The sequence below is a fragment of the Balaenoptera borealis genome, assembly GCF_965194805.1.
Source record: "Balaenoptera borealis genome assembly, chromosome: 4".
NCBI lineage: Eukaryota > Metazoa > Chordata > Mammalia > Artiodactyla > Balaenopteridae > Balaenoptera > Balaenoptera borealis.
This window is the reverse complement of record NC_138861.1, coordinates 67,450,196-67,470,922: the sequence shown is the minus strand read 5'-3', so window position 1 is coordinate 67,470,922 and position 20,727 is coordinate 67,450,196. Positions and strand designations below refer to the sequence as shown.

At 31.2% G+C, this 20,727-nt stretch overlaps 1 protein-coding gene across 3 annotated transcripts in view; it reads right to left on the bottom strand.

The window, feature by feature from the left end:
- Positions 1-20,727, bottom strand: part of TECRL (trans-2,3-enoyl-CoA reductase like) — a 162,423-nt gene that overhangs the window by 21,261 nt on the left and 120,435 nt on the right. For all 3 annotated transcript variants that reach the window (XR_014244013.1, XM_082390267.1, XM_082390268.1), the window contains one exon: positions 1-20,727. This exon is cut by the window's left edge. Coding sequence is in view for 2 of the 3 variants with exons in the window: in XM_082390267.1 (XP_082246393.1) it covers positions 20,600-20,727 (128 nt within the window). In the remaining variant the exon portion in view is untranslated.

Genomic DNA, 20,727 nt, shown 5'->3' with positions numbered 1-20,727 from the left:
TGAGGATTTATTCCCTTTGCTCCTTGCAAATAATATAACACCTAAAGAGTGAAAAATAGAAAGAATAAATGAAACACTAGTTCAAAGAGCCTGAAGAACTTGTTAACATTCACATCTTGTGGACTTTACCTCTTTTAGGCAATGTAATCTCAGATTTATTTGGTTACCCTCAGAAGAAAACAAATTACTGTGACATTCCTGAAACATTTGTAATTCTATCCACAGGCAGCTTAGAGCCTCTCCTTCATTAAGACTCTACATTCTGTAGCTGCTGTTGTCTGTTAAAGTCACAGTAAACATTTCTGACAGCCAGCTGTTTCTTTCTTATACCATAACTGAACTTCTTTTTTTCTCATATATATATATATATATTTCTTATTAGTTATCTATTTTATACATATTAGTGTATATGTCTCAATCCCAATCTCCATAAATGAACTTCTTAAAGTAAATCATTAGTTGTATTAAATCCACACACATTTTTGTCACTCAAATGATAAAAATATTCATCTGCAAATATTACTAATGTGAATTTTGAGTAATATGACATGCTTCTCTGAGAGAAGAATTACATTTCAAATTAAAAAATCTATTCTTAATTGTACACAAAATTTCAAATACTATTGAATATTTATGTCACTATGTTTTGACTTTGAACAGTGACTGGTTAAGAAGATTTGTTTTTTCCCCTATGTGAAATGGCATTATTAGAAATGTTAAAGCACTGTCAGTCAACTATAGCTGTTGATTGTTCAGTTTACACTGAGCTTAAATTTTAGGCATTTAAAGTGAATGTCATCCTTTTTCCCAAGTAAATGATGATATTTTCATCTTTGATTTTAATTCAGGCAGGTATTTTTAACTGAGATACATGGGCATATTTTGGTGTCCTTAAATCCCCTGAAATTGTATGCATGCTTGTGCATGTGATTTTTTTCTGGTGAAAAAACGTCTATAGATATTAGTAGATTAAAAAATGGAACCATGAACCAAAATGATCATTAACAGGAAAATGATTACTATGACATTAGGATAAAAAAATATAACTTTTCCCCATGTTTTTCATATAATAATAACAACATATGTTTGAACTTTATTGTGAAAACTTAGACTCTAAAAATAATTCTGTTTCTGGATTTAAAGGCTTTAAAGTAACACTTAAAACAATTTTCATATCACACGCAAAAAGGCATTGCCTAAGACTTAAAAGAAATGACAGCAGAATCAGTGCCTTTTGCTGAAATCAGTCAATAACTAACATTATGTGGCAAATATATTGTAAACCAGAATTTTTCACTGTGCTTCTAATAATGACATGTGGCCCTATGATATAGGAGAGCTATAAGAACTTCTTTCAAGGTTTTGATGTAATCAGGCTTGGGTCTGTGCCAGGGCACCAACTGTTTTCTACTATATACCATTTGTAAAGTCCCAAACAAGTTTTTATTGGTTGCTTGATTTTGTTGTATAGGCTTTCTCCTTCAATGAATTTTTAAACCACAAAATCATGTCTTTGGAGCATGTTCATCTAAAAAATCGGTCTGGGTTAGGCTAGAAGAGAGCTAGCAAATAGGGCATATTTCTAATTATCCTTACATAACATTCAAGTTAAAAATAAAATAGAAACCAGTTTCAGAAGAATGACTTAAAGGGAAGACACTTAACCTTCCTGATTCTTTAGTTTTATCATTTGTAAAATCTCTTTTAGCTTGAAACTGCTGTGATTTCAGTTTCAAGAAAAGTCTAGCAAATGAACCATGAAAACAATACTGCATTGATCAGGATAATGGATTGAAAAGGATGTAATGAGTATCGGTGATACCCTCTCAGTGGAATCAAGCTATTAAACACCTAAGGTCGATTTCAGCCATCAGCTACTCAGATATTTTCACTTCAGCTACTAGGTAAATTTAATTGAGCAGAATCTGGGCCTGTGTACTTGACTCAGTAATGTACAGTGAAAACACTATGGTATAGTGTCTAATGCTAATGAGGCAGATAACCCATCTATTCCTCCAGGCTTATTGGATTGACCTAAGAACAATACTTGCTAAATATTATAATTGGTGGGATGATCCACTCTTCACTGCCATAGAGCAAGAGGAGAAATAGACCCCAGTGGAGGTGTATCAGAGACATGAATATTCTGAATTGAAATAAATATGTGAATGCTTCTAAACTGAGAGTCTGCTGAAAAAGAATAACACAACTTCTCTTATTTTTTAACTATATTTAACACTTGGCTATTTATCCAGTATAAAAATGTATAGATATTTTAGTTCTGGAAGCTTTATCTTTTTGCTTATATGATCATACCAGAAGAATTGACCCCTCCTATTTCAGTGAAATGATACAAATAATTGCTTATATTTAGAAACATGATATTCAGCTACAACTGTCAATATTTTAAAAGTAAGTTCAAGGATGCTAATGAGAAAGTTGCCTTCATCACATCATTTAAAAATAAACATGAGCAATTAAGATTAAGAAATACAAACAATACAAAACACCCAGGGAAAGTAATTATAAATGTAAGAGATAAAAATAACTACAGCATATTTCTCTGTGCAGTCATTTATGGTCAGTTAGAATGTGCTTTTAGATTACCTTTACTAGAAAAATTATAAGATTTTTTGTCTTAATATTAGTCTTTTTAGGAACTTTGCGAAATATGGTTTAATTTTGTGAGGTGGAAGGTATACACAGTAATCATATAAATGAGTATATAAATTGAACATCTAAACAGATTTACATTTAAAATCAGATTTATTTATTGAAGAAAAATGGCAGATCTAGAATGTGAGAAACAGAGAAGATTAAATTGATATTTTTCTGAGAGGAACTACCATTATAAAGAAGCCTTTGAAAAAATAAATGAATGACTTAGATTTTTAGGTGCTTTTGCTTTCTATTATGAGACGCAATCCTCTATTTTGTGCATTTTCAGGGAACCCGGAAAATATGTTAATTAATTTACAATAATATTTAGATATCTGATTTAAGAGTTTTTAAGTAGAAAACCATGAAAATTTTCTTTATGATTACATAATTTTGTTCAAATTACCAAGAGTATCATAAGATCTTGTTAGGAAAAAATACTTGATCTTTTAAAATAACTGATGTAGTTCAAAAGTCTCTATTTATGAGAAAATAGAGATGTAACAATTGTCTTATTAAAGGACAGTATTATTTAACTGGAATAAAAATTCTGCCTTCCATTTCAGTGATTTTCTCTAGTTTCAAGGGTTACCTGTGATTGAGAATCTAATGATTAGACAGGAAGTAGAAAGTGTTATAATCTAAAGCACAACACCCTTCAAATCCTGGCTAAATTGCCTTGATTCTTTTCATATAAGAAAAAACCAGCTTGAAGTACAAATATTTTTGACATAAAAATATTTATTTTCAAAACTTTCCTGTGCAGACAGCAAACCTTTTCATTCAACCCAGTGGACTTAGTTGTGTGGCTTACTAAGTTCCCTTGGCAGAGGAATGCAAGAACATGAACATCGAAATTTTGAGGCTATAGAGATATTTATTATGTGCTGCATTGTAGTGTAGCTTCCAGACACTCCATTTGGTTAACTTAATACATAATCAATCTTTGGATATGTGAACTGAAGGTCCCAAGCACTCTGAGTTCAATAAATACTTTCTGTAACAACAAGTGGGCTGTGCATTCAGGCAAGACTTAAGACCAAAATAAAATGAATATAAATCATGAATAAAGATGATGCTTATTACATGATTTAGAAACAGAGTGTGGAGGTTAAGGTAAGAGATTAAAACTTGGCTAAGGCTCTGGAAATTTATCAATTGTCAGACTTAAGTGGGGATGAATGGAAAAGTAACTAGTATTATTGAGTTCCTATTATGTGGCAGGTGCATTATGCATATAATGTTTCACTTAATCTAATAATTAGTATCTTAATTCCCATTTTTATAAATAAGAAATCAAAGATATGTTTACTTTAAAGATTCCATGTGCTGATAACAATGAGGACACTTAAAATCCCATCTAGAGGTCAACTTGGAAGGTGGCAATTAAAGTTCTTCTGCAACTGAGCATGTTTGGGGAAGACAAAAATGACATTCCAATTTAAGAAGAGTTTTAAGTGAGTTTTCTTTAAATTCTCAAATACGTTTCTTCTTGGCAGGCCCATCCTTTCTTCTCCAAATAAAAATCAAATCTGAAGCACAAACTCTGTGTAAATTAAACATTCACTTTCCATGCAATGTTGAAAAAACTTGAAAATCTAGTATGTTATCTTTAGAGATTTTAGAAATTTACCCCCAAACTGGAAATATGAAAAAAATATTCTTCTGTTAAAATTATCTCAAAATTAAATAGGATTAGAAAGTACTCATAAATGTAATATTTGAACATACAGAATCTCAAATGCAAATATTTATGTGTGTGTGAAATTATTAATTACAAAACCATGGATTTTTTATGTAGCTCTATTTAGAAGACTGATGGGGCCCAAATTTTATACAGTGGGCTCTCTGTATCTGCAGATGTGTAACTCGTGGATATGGAGGGCCAACTGTGAGGGACTTGAACATCAGAAGATTTTGGTATCCATGGGGATCTTGGATAAATTAGCAAAATTGATGGATGGCAAAATAAAAATATACATATTATAATAACCATTGTCCTTTTTGACTATTTTAATTTCAATAAGATTTTGGATGTGATAGTAATAAAACGTATACAACCTTGAAATGATGAAAAGACATTAAATTTTCAGCAGAGAAATGGAAACTATAAAATATAACTAAAACGGAATTTTAAGATTTGAAAAACAAATACTTCAAGTTTAACAAATAATTTACTAGATGGGTCAAATGGCAAAATAGAGAACTGATGAAAGAGAGAGTACTTGGAAAGATAGATCAATGAGCATTGCTCAATCTGAAGAATGGAGAATAAAGATATTTTTTAAAAAATGGATCAAGACTCAAGGGCATATGAGACAATGTCAAATGATCTAGCATTCATGTCATAGTAGCCTTCAGCAGAGACTTCACAGAGAAGAAAAATGTATGACATCAACCAATTCCCAAATCTTATAAAAGGCAAATGCTCAATAAACAAGAAACGAACAAATATAAAAATACAAAGACATAAACAAGCTGCTGAAAATTTTTTAAAATCCTGAAATCAGGCAGAGAAAAATAAAATATTACATATGGTAACAATAATATGAATTACAGTAGATTTATCACCAGAAACATGGGAGGTAGAAAAAAAGAACAACTTAAAAATATTTTCAAAAAATTATATGACATTCTACACACCAAACTGAAAAGAAAACAAAAGAAATGGTGAATATCTGGATACATATAAAGGACTAATGTTCTTCTTTTAAATAATTTAAAATACATATTACTATTTAACACAAAATTAGAACATTGGGGTTTTCACTTATGTAGATGAAATATATATGACACCAATAACATAAAGGGGGGGAATAAAAGGACTTATATGACTTGTAAGTGTTATATATTTTAGTTGAAATAATAAAACAACTCTAAATAGATTGCAAAGGTTAGTTGTACATATTGTAATCCCTACCTATATGTAAAACAAAACAAAACAAACAAAACAAAAAACCCACCAAATTTGGAACATTCCACTATATGAAAGCTGAGCGCTTGTTTGCTGCTTGGCAATAGATTCTTCTTCCATATTAGGGGAAACTTTTCCCATTTTCTGGGTACACAGTGAATTTCTTTGTATTGCGTAAGAGTGTGCATTACATGGCTTTTGGCCAGTCTCACCAATATATCTGTCCCTCCAGGAAGGGAATGGTATCTTCACCTGCATCACAAGAGGGGTACATGCTGTCCATCACCCTGAATCAACTATGGGGAGGGCCTGCTGGCTAGTGGGAGACCTGCACACACTACAAACACTGAATTGTTTTATTTATTTTCCTTTCTGTAAGTAAAACATTGCTCCACCAGTGACTTGTGAGTTGAGTCTTTCTTGGAGATTCCAAACCTGTAAAATATGCCGTGGACCTATATCTGCAAGCACCTACTTCTGGAGGTTGGCATTATGACTTTTGCCATCTTCCACACCATGGGAATCCTCACTTGTGATTGGTAGTTTGGAACTTCCTGCTCAACAGGTAGAGTATCCCGTATATGTCTGTTAGATCTAGTTGGTTGCGTTGTTCAAGTACTCTATTTGCTTGCTGGTTGCTCTACTCATTATTTAAAATGTGATATTGAAACCTTTATTATTGTAAAAAAGTCAATATCTCCCTTTAATTCTGTAACTTTTTGCTTCATATAATTTGATGGTTTATTATTAGGGACATAGGTGTTTATAATTGCTATGTCTTCTCAATATATTGAAACTTTTATTAATAGATGATGTCTTTTTTGTCTCTAGTAAAATTTTTGATTAAAAGTATATTTTGTCTTATATTAATATAGCCACGCCAGCAATGAATATCTTTTTCCAACATTTCCCTTTCTACCTATTTATGTCTTTGGGTCTAAAGTGAGACTCTTGTAGATAGCATATAGTTGGCTCATGTAATTTTTTAAATCCATCCTACCAATATCATTCTTTTGTTGGAAAGTTTAATCAATGTATATTTAAATTACTTACTGATAAGGAAGGGCTTAATTTTGTCATTTTGCTATTTGTTTTCTATATGCCTTCTAACTTTTTTTGTCCCTCATTTCCTGCATTACTGTCTCTTTTATGTTCAGCTGATTTTTTCTAGTGGAACATTTTAATTCCCTTCTAATTTCCTTTTGTGTATATTCTATAACTATATTTTTGGTTACCATGGGGATTACATTTAGCATCCTAACATTATAACACTCTAATTTGAATTTATACCAGCTTAATTTCAATAACACACAAAAACTCTGCTCATTTACAGCTCTGTCCCTACTCTTTTCACTTATTGACGCCACAAAATTACATCTTTGCACATTGTGTATCCAAAATCATAAAGTAATAATTTTTAATGCATTAGTCTCTTAAATTATTTAGAAAACAAAACACGGAGTTATAAACCAAAGTTACAATAATACTAGCTTTTAGACCAATAACTTTGTAAGGTATTAGTCTCATCATGTAGAAAACAAAAAATGGAGTCATAAACCATTGTTACAACAACGCTAGCTTTTATAATCGCCCATGTATTTTCCTTTACTGAAATGTTTATTTCTTCATATGGCTTTCTAGTTACTGTCTGGTATCCTTTTATTACAACCTGCAGGAATCCCTTTAGAACTTCTTTCAGAATAAACCTAGCGATAACAAACTTCCTCAGCTTTGTTTATCTGGGAATGTCTTAATTTCTCCCTCATTTTTGAAGGATATTTTTACCAGATATGAGATTCTTGCTTGGAAGTTTTTTCTTGTAGCACTTAAATATATCACCCACTGTCTTCTGGCTTTCAATGTTTCTGGTGAGAAAACTACTGAGGATCCTTTGTATGTGATGAATCACTTCTCTCTTGTTGCTTTCAATATTCTCTTTGTCTTTGTCTTTCCACAATTTGATTATAACATGTCTTGGTTTGAGCCTCTTTGAGGTCATCCTACATGGAGTTCATTGAACTTTTTGGATGTTTATATTAAGGTTTTTCACCATATTTTTGAATTAAATTTATGTGAAATGGTACTGCCTTTTCAAATGTATTTCATAATTCATATGACCAAAGACATTTCCATTTGTCTCTTAAAAATGTTCTCTTGATTTTTAAAATAGTCTCTGTACTTCAGAGAAACCTTGTTATTCAGTGGGCTAAAAAGAGAACTAATCAATCTGAGACTATATAGTTTCTAATGAACATATTTTGCCAATAAAGACATGTGTGAAATCTACCTTTACATTTACACCATCATCCTTTGGGAGGAAAAAAAATAATCAACTACACTTCCATGAAATGGAAGACTTAAAAAGACTCAGAAAAATACACAATTCAAATAAAGCTCCCAAAATGAAATATGTTATTTTAATCTCTGGTAGACCAGAAACATCTATCCATAGATTTATTTAACCTTTCCGTTCCACATCACTGATTTCTGAAGGTAAATGTTTAATTGAAGTTTAATTTTATTTAATGCTGCCTAGACTTTCCATTCAATACCACAAACATTTAATAGTATTTTGGCAAATTTTAGTAATCTGTCTAGTATATCCCCAGCCCATTAGTTTATTTAATCTATCAAAACAAATCCTAAATGACTGTTCTCCTTTGTCTACTTTCATTTCTTTTGATGCTATAATTTTTTCGTGTGTTATTGTCTGTAGATTGTATATGTCAACAAGAGAAATAAAATTGTAATTACATTTTCAAAATATTTCTGAAAAATTACATTCCCAGTGTTTCTCAGGGGTAAATGTCTTGTCATCATGTTTTATAATGCACTATTCATAAATAATAGTGCAGAAGCAGTGTGATCATTCACTATACCTACTCTAGGAATGAGAAAATTAAAAAAATTTTTTCTCACATGCTATATGTTTTATAGTCCTTAGAACATAAAACTGCTTGCTTTGCTTTGCATTTCCCAGTAGCCTGTTGCACATGTACAGACGTAGTGTTCTTACATGAACTGAGTTCAAGTAGACAAAAGTGACCATTTTCTCTAAATACTTACTGAATGATAGTCCAATTGTCAGTCTTTTAAAACTGAGCTTTTCCCCATGTAGCAGTTGCCAGAAAAGATGTCATCTGAATCATACTATCGTAGAACAAAAACTGATTTCACATTAAGAACTCTAGATTCAACATTTCCAACTGAGAGAGAAAAAGAAAGGGAAAGAAAGAACCCTAAAATTGAGCTTTTATAAGTGTGTCATCTCTAGATTGAAACCTCTATAGTATTCTTGAATAATTACTCATCACTGCAGATGCACGGATGATTAAAGCTTGATTCTTGACTTTAAGAAAAGCAGAGAGTATACTATCTATTAATGCAGGAAGATAATAAGTACATGTAATATGATATAAGATAGATAACCTGCTCTAATAGAGTATATTTGAGTATAACAGAGTATAGTAAGCATATTTGGGTGCCCAAAAGAAACAACAACCAGAACCTGCCAGAAGAGAAGAGAAACAGAAAGGGTCAGGTTATGGAAAGTTTTATAGAGAAGCTGTCAATTCAGTTCATCTTTAAAGATGATTTCATAGCTTTATGAAATAAAATTTTTCCCCTTTCTGGATAAACACACATGTGTGTGCGTACACACACACACGCTCTCTCTCTCTCTCTCTCTCTCTCTCACACACACACACACACACACACACACACACACACAGAGTTAATTGTAATGGAGATGAAGGCTGTTAAAAGTCAGATTAGACAAACACCTTCAAGGGACATTTTGAAAATTAAAATTTGGCCCAATACTGTTTGGTTGGCTCAGAAGCTAGTACTACCCGAAGGCAGAACGTTATTTTCACTTACATTTAAATTTAACTTAAATCCACATGTTAATTAAGTTGTAAGTGCTTAATAAATAGTGACAAGTAATTATAATCAGGGCCTTAACATTTAAAAGTATATATGTACCTATTCTTCTCCAATTAATCACAAGTGTGGAGAATCAGTTGGAGAAACAGCTATTTAAAACAAAATATGTTAAATAGCAAGAGCTAAAAGAGTCATTTGCTTTCATTTTTTCTCTTGATGAAACTTTGTTGGGTAGTAATGAGGTTAGTTTATTTAGGGAGATTATATGTATTCAAATGCTGAAGGTGCACAAATGAATCAATAAACAGATTTTCTGGACCAACAGAGGATACACTGGTGAATAATGTGGAAATGTTCCAGTTGATACAAGGGCTTGGAGTATGCAGAAATGAGAAGGTAGATTGTAATCAAGATCTGCTGCTGTTGTGGGATGACTTCAGGTACTGGGTTTAGAATCAGCTTAGCAGGATAATTTATAAAAACTGGAAAGTACTCTGAGAATAACATAGGTTATATGTATGTAAAATAACTTTTTGCTCATGAAGTGAAAAGTCAAAGTGAAACTGCACAATGGTACCAATATAGAAAGTCACCAAATGCACGTGATGTGCCTATTGCTGATGCTTATGAATTAAGTAGTTTGGAGAGATTTTCCAAATGAAAAATTCGTGGATACGGATATCTTTTTCCCCCTTGAATTCTAAACACAATTTGTGATGGGGTTTTTCATGACTATTAAGTAGTAATAGAAGACTATTTTAAAATCTATAATGATTATATTCTTTTTCTCATATACCCTGTAATTAATTTCAGGACAGTTAGGACCAGTTTACTAGTTTATAATTTCCAAATTATCATCTTTATAGTATTGAAAGACTAACTTTAGTAAATGCTAAATATATTTTTAGTATTTAATACTAATTTAAACACTAATTTGGTGTGAATTAGATTTAGTATTTATATTTAAATTTTCAAATCATAATTCCTATAGTATATAATATTTTACAGTAGCTTTATATCAGAACCATATCCTGATAAGACCTATAAGATAGTTATAAGATAAATTTATTTGAGTAAATTAACATGTCTGTGTCTTGTAGAAGAAACTAAGTTATACAGAGGCAGATTATCTACATTGAGACAGATATTGAATGAGAAAAAGTATCCTACTATTTTGATTCTAGAAAATTGTTTATATCACTGACTTATGTTCTCTATTAGTTCTTATTTGGACTATATTTACAATGTCTTTGCCAAAGTTATTTAGTTTGTTATTTGTCCACATATTTAATATATATGAGGACACAATCTGAAGCCTTGTCTGTCTATCTTTAGCTCCATGACTTTAAATACAAAGCAAATAAATAGATATGCACATGATATTAGGGGAAGAGAGAAAGAAAATATAAAACTTACTGGAGAAGAAAAGATTTGGAAAAGAATTTCTAGAGACCATAAACCTTGAGCTGGATCTTGGGTATTAGAAAAACTTGGGATGAGATCAAGTGTATTACAAGCAGGGACAATGCATGAATGAAAGCAGACATATTGAAAATGGGATATTATGATTGAGGAACTATAGATGATTGTTCTGGCTGAGTAGGAATTGAGATAGTTATGGCCTGATTATGGAGAGACCTGTGTACCAATGTAATCAGCTTGCTTCTATACTTAACAATTGCTAAGAGAGTAGATCTTAAATGTCCTCACCACAAAAAACAAACAGAAAACCAATTAAAAAAAGCTTATGTGAGGTGATATATGTATTAACTAACCTTTCTGTGGTAATCATTTTGCAATATATATGTATATCCGATCACCATGTTGTATATCTTAACCTTACACAATGTTACATGCCAATTATAGCTCAATAAAACAGGAAAAAGTAAAAGAAAGAAACAAAAAACCCACAAAGCAACCAGCTTGGTCTTAATTTTAGTATTAATGGAGAACCACTTAATGGCTTTAAATAGGAGAGATATGTCCAGATTACCATTTGATGTAACTGACTCTATCCATTTTGTTGAAAAAATGTATATCAACTAGGAGTAGTTTTAAAAATGCCACAGAGTGTGAAAGTTAATAAACACAAAAGAATATAAGGAGAAGAACAATTTATGACATACTTTTAGGAAATAAGTTTTGAGATACATTTTGAACTAATATATTGTCTTGAATTTCTGCTTCTGATCTTTCTTTGTTAGTGTATAGAAATGCAACCGATTTCTGTGTATTAATTTTTCAACCTGCAACTTTACCAAATTCATTGATGAGCTCTAGTAGTTTTCTGGTAGCTTCTTTAGGATTTTCAATGTGTAGTATCATGTCATCCCCAAACAGTGACAGTTTAACTTCTTTTCCCATTTGGATTCCTTTTAGTTCTTTTTCTTCTCTGATTGCCATATCTAGGACTTCCAAAGCTATGTTGAATATAAGTGGCAAGAGTGGACGTCCTTGTCTTGTTCCTGATCTTAGAGGAAATGAAAGCTTTTTACCGTTGAGTATGTTAGCTGCAGGTTTGTCGTATATGGCCTTTATTATGTTGAGGTAAGTCTCTCTATGCCCACTTTCTGGAGAGTTTTTATCATAAATGTGTGTTGAATTTTGTCAAAAGCTTTTTCTGTAGCTATTGAGATGATCATATGGTTTTTAGTCTTCAGTTTGTTGATCTGGTGTATCACACTGATTGATTCTCAGATATTGAAAAATCCTTGCATCCCTGGGTTAAATCCCACTTGATCATGGTGTATGATCCTCTTAATGTACTGTTGGATTTGGATTGCTAGTATCTTGCTGAGGAATTTTGCAGTTTTGTTCATCAGTGATATTGGCCTGTAATTTTCTTTTTTTGTGGTATCTTTGTCTAGTTTTGGTATCAGGGTGATGGTGGCTTCATGGAATGAGTTAGGGAGTTTTCCTTCCTCTGCAATTTTTTGGAACAGTTTCAGAAGGATAGGTGTTAGCTCTTCTCTAAAGGTTTAATAGAATTTGCCTGTGAAGCCATCTGGTCCTGGACTTTTGTTTCTTGGGAGTTTTTTAATCACAGTTTCAATTTCAGTACTTATGATTGGTCTGCTCATATTTTCTATTTCTTTCTGGTTCAGTCTTGGGAGATTATACCTTTCTAAGAATTTGCCCATTTCTTTGTGGTTGTCCATTTTATTGGCATAGATTTGTTGGTAGTAGTCTCTTATGATCCTTTGTATTTCTGTAATGTCAGTTGTAACTTCTCCTTTTTCATTTCTAATTTTATTGATTTGAGTCCTCTCCATTTTTTTCTTGATGAGTCTGGTTAAAGGTTTATCAATTTTGTCTTTTCAAAGAACCAGCTTTTAGTTTCATTGATCTTTGCTATTGTTTTCTTTGTCTCTATTTCATTTATTTCTGCTCTGATCTTTATTTCTTTTCTTCTACTAACTTTAGGTTTTGTTTGTTCTTCTTTCTCTAGTTGACTTATAATATATATGTGTATATATATAGAGAGAGAGAGAGAGTCTATGAAAAAGTTGATTTCAGCTCTACTAATTACAGACAGTGTAATTGTGGACAAGTTACCTACCCTATATATCTGAGATTCTCAATGTCAGCTCTATTACCATTTTTAACTGGGTAATACTTTATTGTACATATGTGGGAGGTGTTGGAGGAGGTGTATCTTGTGTATTGTAGAATGCTTAGCAGGACCTCTGGCGTCTACTCTCTAGGTGCCAGTAGTAACCTCCCAGTCATGGCAATCAAAAATGTCCCAAATATTGTAAAATATTTCCTGTGGGAGAAAAGCACCCTGTTGGCAAGCCACTGATGTATACCCTCTCAAAATTCAATGTCTTCAGTAATACTGTGAAGATTTGGAGCACATTAAATGAAAATATGTAGTTCCCGATTGTCAATAAATGTTAGCTATTCATGTTATTTTGATTTTTTCATAATAATGTTAATATATAGATGTGTTTTTTCTTTGTGAAATATATATCTATAAATTATAGAGGTATATATTTCACAAAGGATTACTTTATTATATATAAATTATGCATATATGTTTTTTCTACCTGTTTGAAAAATAAATTATGAATAAAGAAAGTTGTGATTATGTTAGGTTTTTGTGGGAAATGGAAGAATGAGAAGACGATTTACTCAAGTGGGTGGGTACAGCTCTGTGTTTTGAGATGATGGAGATGGCAAAGCCCCAAGAGGAAACAATAATTATTCTTGTGAAACTGGAAAACTCTGAATAATTCTATTAAATAAAGATATGCTAATTACATAATGGAAATAGGTAGTAAATATAGGTGTGTATTGAATAAATAATTAGGGAAATAAGAATATAGATGTTGGAGCTGGAAAAGAGATGCCAAGAAGAGAGAGGTTGTTACAGTTCTCTAGTTGATATAAACAATACTCCACATTGTTTTTTTGTTTGTTTGTTTGTTTTTGCATCTTATCTAGACTGCAGGTGATTATGACCTACCGTCAAAGAAATGGAGCCTCAAAACTAAAAGAAACTCTGTTTTTACCTGTTCTCATTTGTTATTGGAAGGGGTAGCTATATGTATTATGGCTGGGAAATAAGAATTTCAGTGTCTTATTTACTTGGGGCTGCTATAACAAAATACCATAGACTGAGTACCTTAGGGGGGAAAAATATTTCTGCCAGTTCTAAAGGCTGGGATCAGGGTACCAGTGTCATAGGGTTCTGATCAAGATATTGAAAGGGATGAGGATGTCACATACAAAATTAGAAAACTATGTGCAAAACTACATATAACAATATTAATCTTGCATGTTTTGAGTAAAAAGGAAAAAAAAAAGAATAAATTACAGCAATTGTAAAATTAATCTATATTAGAAGTCATACTAGTTTTAATTTTGGGGAGGTTAGTAACTACAAGGTAGCAAGAAGGGGGGCTTCTGGGATGCTGGAACATTCTGTTTCTGAAATAATCTGACTATATGCAGTTTGAAAAATTATACTTAGCATAATGTATACTTTTTGCTACATATTTTATGTACAAAGGTGAATTTTAATATAAAGTAAAATAAAAAAGAAGATCTTTGAGTTCAGATTATAAAATGAAGAACATATACAGAAATTTAGCCATATAAAATCACTTGAAACATTCAATACATTTTATGTTGATCAGTTATTATTTAAACATAGGGAGTATGAGAAAATATGTGTGGAGATTACACGAGAGAAAAAATGCAGGAACCAGTCCATAAGGAATCTGTTGTGTTTAATAAAGTTGTTTAAAAATTTATAATCGATTATACTTGTTCATGGAAAATGATCTGGAAAGCATAAAACAGACAGGAAAAAGTTTTTTAATCATCCTAGCCTAAAATCATTGTGAATATTTTGATATCATTTGTGGTATTCTTGCTTTTATATTATGATTTCATATGTAAATAAATTTCTTTTGTCTTCTTTGGTAGGTTTATTTTTTTATTATTTTAGTTTTGTAAAATACCTACAGGATAATTGTTTACCTATTTTTACATTCTATTTTATTTAATCTTTCATATGAGGATTTAATTATGCCAATTAAAATTCCTAGAATATGTATTTTAAAGGCTACATATAACTCCATTATTTAGCTATAACATAAATTGATTTGTTGGATCCATTATCCATTCAGTCCACACCTGATATCTGCCTGAACATTATCATGCATACATATATACATTATCATGCCTGTCTCAATTGTTTCTAGATAAAATTCTCGATACTAAAATAGTGTTTGATGCACAGTGCTAAATTTGAATATAGTTGACCCTTGAACAACATGGGTTTGGGCTGCATGGGGTCCACTTATACAGGGATATTTTCAATAGTAGATACCAGAGTACTACACAGTCTGTACTTGGTTGAATCCAGGGATACAAAAGAATTGCATATAAGGAGAACTAACCATAAGTTATATGCAGAGTAACCTCCACCTTGTTCAAAGGTCAACTGTGTATCATAATTTTAGGGCGTAATAAGTCTGATTGATTTTGGTGGGAAAATTACTGGAGATTTCTTTAGATCTAAAATCAGAATTTAAAATTTAATGAAGGTTGATGAATTTATTCTACCTCTGAACCTGCTGTAGCACTTTATGTACTCAGTGTGTCCAGCTTTTTATGTAGCAGTCTCATATGGCTAATAAGATCAGGACAGTTTATCTTGATGGTTACACTGTTCAGACAGGTCAGTACATATAAAATTGTTTGTGTGGGGGACTCATCAGAATTGTCTGGAGTGGTATCTTCCTCAAGACCAGTTTGTGTATCTGGAAAAATCAGGTTTTGTGTCCTTTCAGCCTTTTCAGACAGATGCATTTGTGCAGGCTCATAGGCTTTGATAAAGTCCTACATATTCTAACTGAGAATGTTGTTCTGGGGCATTTTTGGCAAATATAGGTATGTGAATGGGCATGGGAAGCTCTTACTAACCCTTCGAGGAGAGGTTATTGACACTGAAGTGGTTTTTGGTCTGCTTACTCAGGGCAATAAAGGGGCTTCTTAAATAAGACTTGAAATCTAGGCCCATCTTGCCCTCACTCCAATCCTTCCCTGTAATCTAGAATGTCCCATAGATGGTGGTGGGGATCCCATAAATTTTCTTCTCTTTATAACAAAAGCAAAACCCAGAGCATTCATGACAACTAAATGTTTCTCCCCTTGGATATTACTGGATTCTTCTAAATGCACTCCTATGTCATCTCTTTACCCATAACAATTTGTCCAGATAAGAGATGGAATAATACATTTTAAAAAGCATATCAGATTGCATTATAATATTTATTTGCCCTGAATAAAATTTTTTCTTTCGGTTAGAATAAAATATAAATTCTCTACTATCCTCTTGGAAATTATCTTGATGCAATTTCATATGTGTCTCCTCCAACTCCTCGTTTTCTTGTATTCTATGACAAAATTGAATATTCTAAAATAATACATCAAAGTAACATAGATCTAGACTGGTCTAAGAGCCATGCATGACATGTCCTTTCAATACCTCTCCAAATCCAGGATGAATGACTCTTTCTCTTACTCAGTATGTTCCAACTACACTGGGTGACTTGCTGGTCTGCGAACACACCAAGGTTTTCCTGTCTCAGTGCCTTATATAAATCAGTTTTATTTGTCTAAAACATTGTTCCAGTAATCATTCACCTGGCTAAATACCCTAGAAGTGTCACTTGAAAGGTCACCCAATTAGAGAGAAAATTCACAATCTCACCATCTGACTCATCCTGCCCCTCATATTACTCAGTCAAATAATATGAAAATACGTCTTCTATATTCTTAAGAAAAAAAATCTGTTATGATTATATTCATTTTAAAAAATATTTCTGAGCATATTTTTCTTACATGTTTTAAGTACCATTATAGAACTACAGTTAAAAGCCAAAATCCCATTTTAGCAGGGAACTTCTGCCTCCAAAAATGCTTTTGTACATTTCCATGATCAAACCTCCTCTGAAGGAAGGCTAATTATAGGCTTCAATATGCACCTGGGTGAAAATTAACTTTTAAGCAGCCTTTAAAATAAACGGTTTTTAATTATTATCATTATGCAAAAGCTGCATAAATGCCTTTAATTGTACTTATAAAGTAACATTTGCTGTAATCACCTCTAATATCCAGGAGCAACTACAACAGTTATCTTTTCTTTTTTATTAAAATAAAAATATAAGTAACCCTCATTATTGATTCACAGGTCATTTTATTTTATGAGCACAAATGTTATAAATGAAGTACAACAACTGCTAAAATTTAACATGCATTGAACGATAGTTACTCAAAATTGAACTTAAAATATCTTGAAAATATGTTTAATTACTGGAAGATGATTAAAGGTCAATATACAAGATATTCAGCTATAATGTTGAATTTTATGATTTGATTACCCCTCAGTATTAGGCATAATATCTTTTCATAGAGAAATATAATTGAACATGCACATTTATAAAATAAGAATATATTTCATTTATTTAAAAAAAATTTGATGCTACCATATTTGTATTGTCTCTTTTAAGAAATGATATTGCTTAAAATTTCTGTGTCTGTGTCTGCGTATGAGTTAGAGAATAATTTTCCACAAAATTCTTGCTAAAAGACAAAATGTGTTGAGTCTATTTTTATTTAAACTTAGCCAGAAATTACAAAAAAACACACATGCAAAAAAACCAAAAACACCTTTAAAGTAGTAGCTTGAGGGAGAAATGATGAAGGGGTGGGGAAGAGAGGCAAGAGGCTGTGATAATACGGGGTGGTATAGCAGCTGATTCAACTTTTGTATTTTTGTTTTTCTTTTGATTTCTCTCCCTCTCTAGCACTTTTTATAAGAAATGTATAAAAGATGAAGATGTGGTATTTTAAAAGCACTGTTTTCAGCTTTTATTTTTGGATAGAAAAAATATCATTCTAGACAATTATTTAAAAATTAACTATCAATGACTAAATTAATTTAACTATGATGCTTCTTTGTAATACTATATGTAATCACAAATCTAGTATCTGTCAGAAAATTCTAATGTTAATTTATTAAATCTTGAATGCTTATTTTCATAAAATTTAAATACATTATTAGCTACCATCCTAATATTTAAATTAATATTTAATTTAAATTGAAGATGCAAAACTATAGCTTGCCAGGCATCCTAATTGTTACATTAAATGATTTGGAGGCAGAAGCTAATATCTGTGACCTGTGATTTTATTTTTCCACTCCTGCTTAAGATTATTTCCAGTATTTGTTTGGAATGGGACCTTTTAAGTTCTACTTGGATGAGGGGTAGATTTATGTGAAAAACTCACTCCCTACTTGGTCCAGTCTACTTTGAGTAATTTCCTCCTGAAGACCCCTTAAACTGATTCATGTGTAAATATGTAGAAGAGTGTTACTAAACACAAAGTAAATGAATGGATAACTCAATCTATGAAGATATCATTGGACATTAATTCATATATCTATGCATTTTCCAGAAGAAAGATTCATAGTATATTTTTATATACCAACCAGTAATGGTATATTTTCAGTTTTTAAACTTTTGAGGGTTTTTTTTTTTTTATTATTAATGGTATGTTCTGCAAAAATGATAGAAATGGAGAGCAAATGCATTCTAATATATTATCATGGAGAAATGGCCTGAGAGAAGACTGATCATGTGAACTAGGACATTTAATACAACCAGGGCAGATAATTTTTAACAGGCATATACAGGTTGAGGTAATATCCATTCCTTTATATCCCATGTAGCCCAAGGAATAAAAGAACAAAGGCTAACTTTAATATTGTCTTCATACATGTTTTAATTAATTTCAATTAATGCTACTAACAATTCATTTTATCTTTAAGAATTATGTTGTCTTTTAACTAAGTAAACTATCTAAAAAGCAAGGGCTGCATTATTTATTCCCTTTTCTAATCTCATCTACTGTTTGTCTACAGTTGACATTTAGTTCCTTTAACAAACCTATCAATAAATAGAGTATGAAAATTTGAATGTTAAGTGGCAGTATTTTAGTACTGTTTCCCAGTTGATATGGCTGATCATAGCATTTAACTTGTTCCTTTCCCACACTACAAGACTTCTTTTGACCAATCCCATATGACTTTGATGATGATATCATGCATATACATACCTTATTTAAATTAGAAATAAGACCTATTTGTCTTTCTCCATTGAAAGCAGGGAATTTATGAGTTGCTAATATCATCATAATCTTTACATTGACATAAAAATCACAATTGTTGAAAATACACACAAAAGAACTTTAGAATTTGATAATGTAATTACATCTTATTTATAAGATGAGAGTAGTCACATTTTTCGGGAATATAGTATAATGAAACATATTTGGGATAGCCTATTACATCAACAAATAATTATGATTCCATGCTATTTTGCTGAATGAATATTAGTAAATTAAACTTTGTTGTTGTCTTCCCATGAGATATATTGATACTGTGCATTTGGGAATGATAAAGCTTTTAAATGGGTGCTTTTGTTATATCTTGAAAGTTGGTCACGTATATTAACAGTAAACACCCACAAAATGCATATAGACCTACCTTTACCAAGTATATTTTGTCATATATGTATATATCTAAATGCTTTAATGAGGATACATTGATATATGTATATCCATCTATCATCTATCTATCCATCTGTTTATCTAGATACATTTATATCTGATAATTGGAAAGGCTCTAGAAATTAACCAATGTAAAGAATCCCAATTTAAATATGAATAAACTAAGATTTTAAAAAATATTTACCTAACATGTATTTAATTTTTGTAATATCATCCCTCTCCTTGTCAAAATATATATGCATATTTACATACACACTCATACACATACCACACTGGCTTTGAGAAGACATAAGAATTTAAAAATATGAAAATAAAGCAAAAAATCTTTCCACTCTAAATCTCAAAGTTCCAATGCACTCTCTCTTCGTCATCACATATAATCCATTTGAAATATATATATATTTCTATATATATGCATATATAAACATGATGTATGTATAAATATAAATATATATTTCAATATAGTATATTCAAATGATTTAATAAGTAATGTCTAGAAAATATTTTGATTGTTATAATTTCAGAATGATATACATTGTATATGTTATGAATAAGATGCATGGCTAATTAAAAATATTTAACTTGTAATATAGGAAATTGAACTACTGACATAAGACATTTGATATTTCTCAATAACATATTGAACAATAAAGAAAAAAATTAAGTTACTATCAAAATAATATGTAAAATTCAAGTGATTTAAATGTTACAACTTTTTAAAATATTTACTTTTTAGAATTCAGATATTCTAAATGGTCTTAAGCAAATAGTTATGAAATATTTAATGCAGTAAGAACATCTCATTCAAGGATCAGTCCCTTGCAAACATATTGGATGCTATTTACCATTAGTTATATCAATAATTTCTACTTTTCATTTACCTCAAGTTTATTACTCTGAATTCAGCTAGATTCTACCATTTTGTATTTTTACTCAAGCAAAAATACTGTTGTTTGTGAATTTCTGGAGCATAATAGGCATCTATCCTTTATCAAGTTTGATTTAGTGAGTTTATATACTGCTTTCTGTATATGAGATAAGATCACTTATTTTTTCTTACAATATAAATGGAATCATTGCTGATTTCCTATGCATATAAGAACTGAATTTCTTCAGGTAAATCTTATGTTTCTTTTGTGCCCACAAAGACATCTGGATACTCATCAGAAGTGTAAAAATCCCAA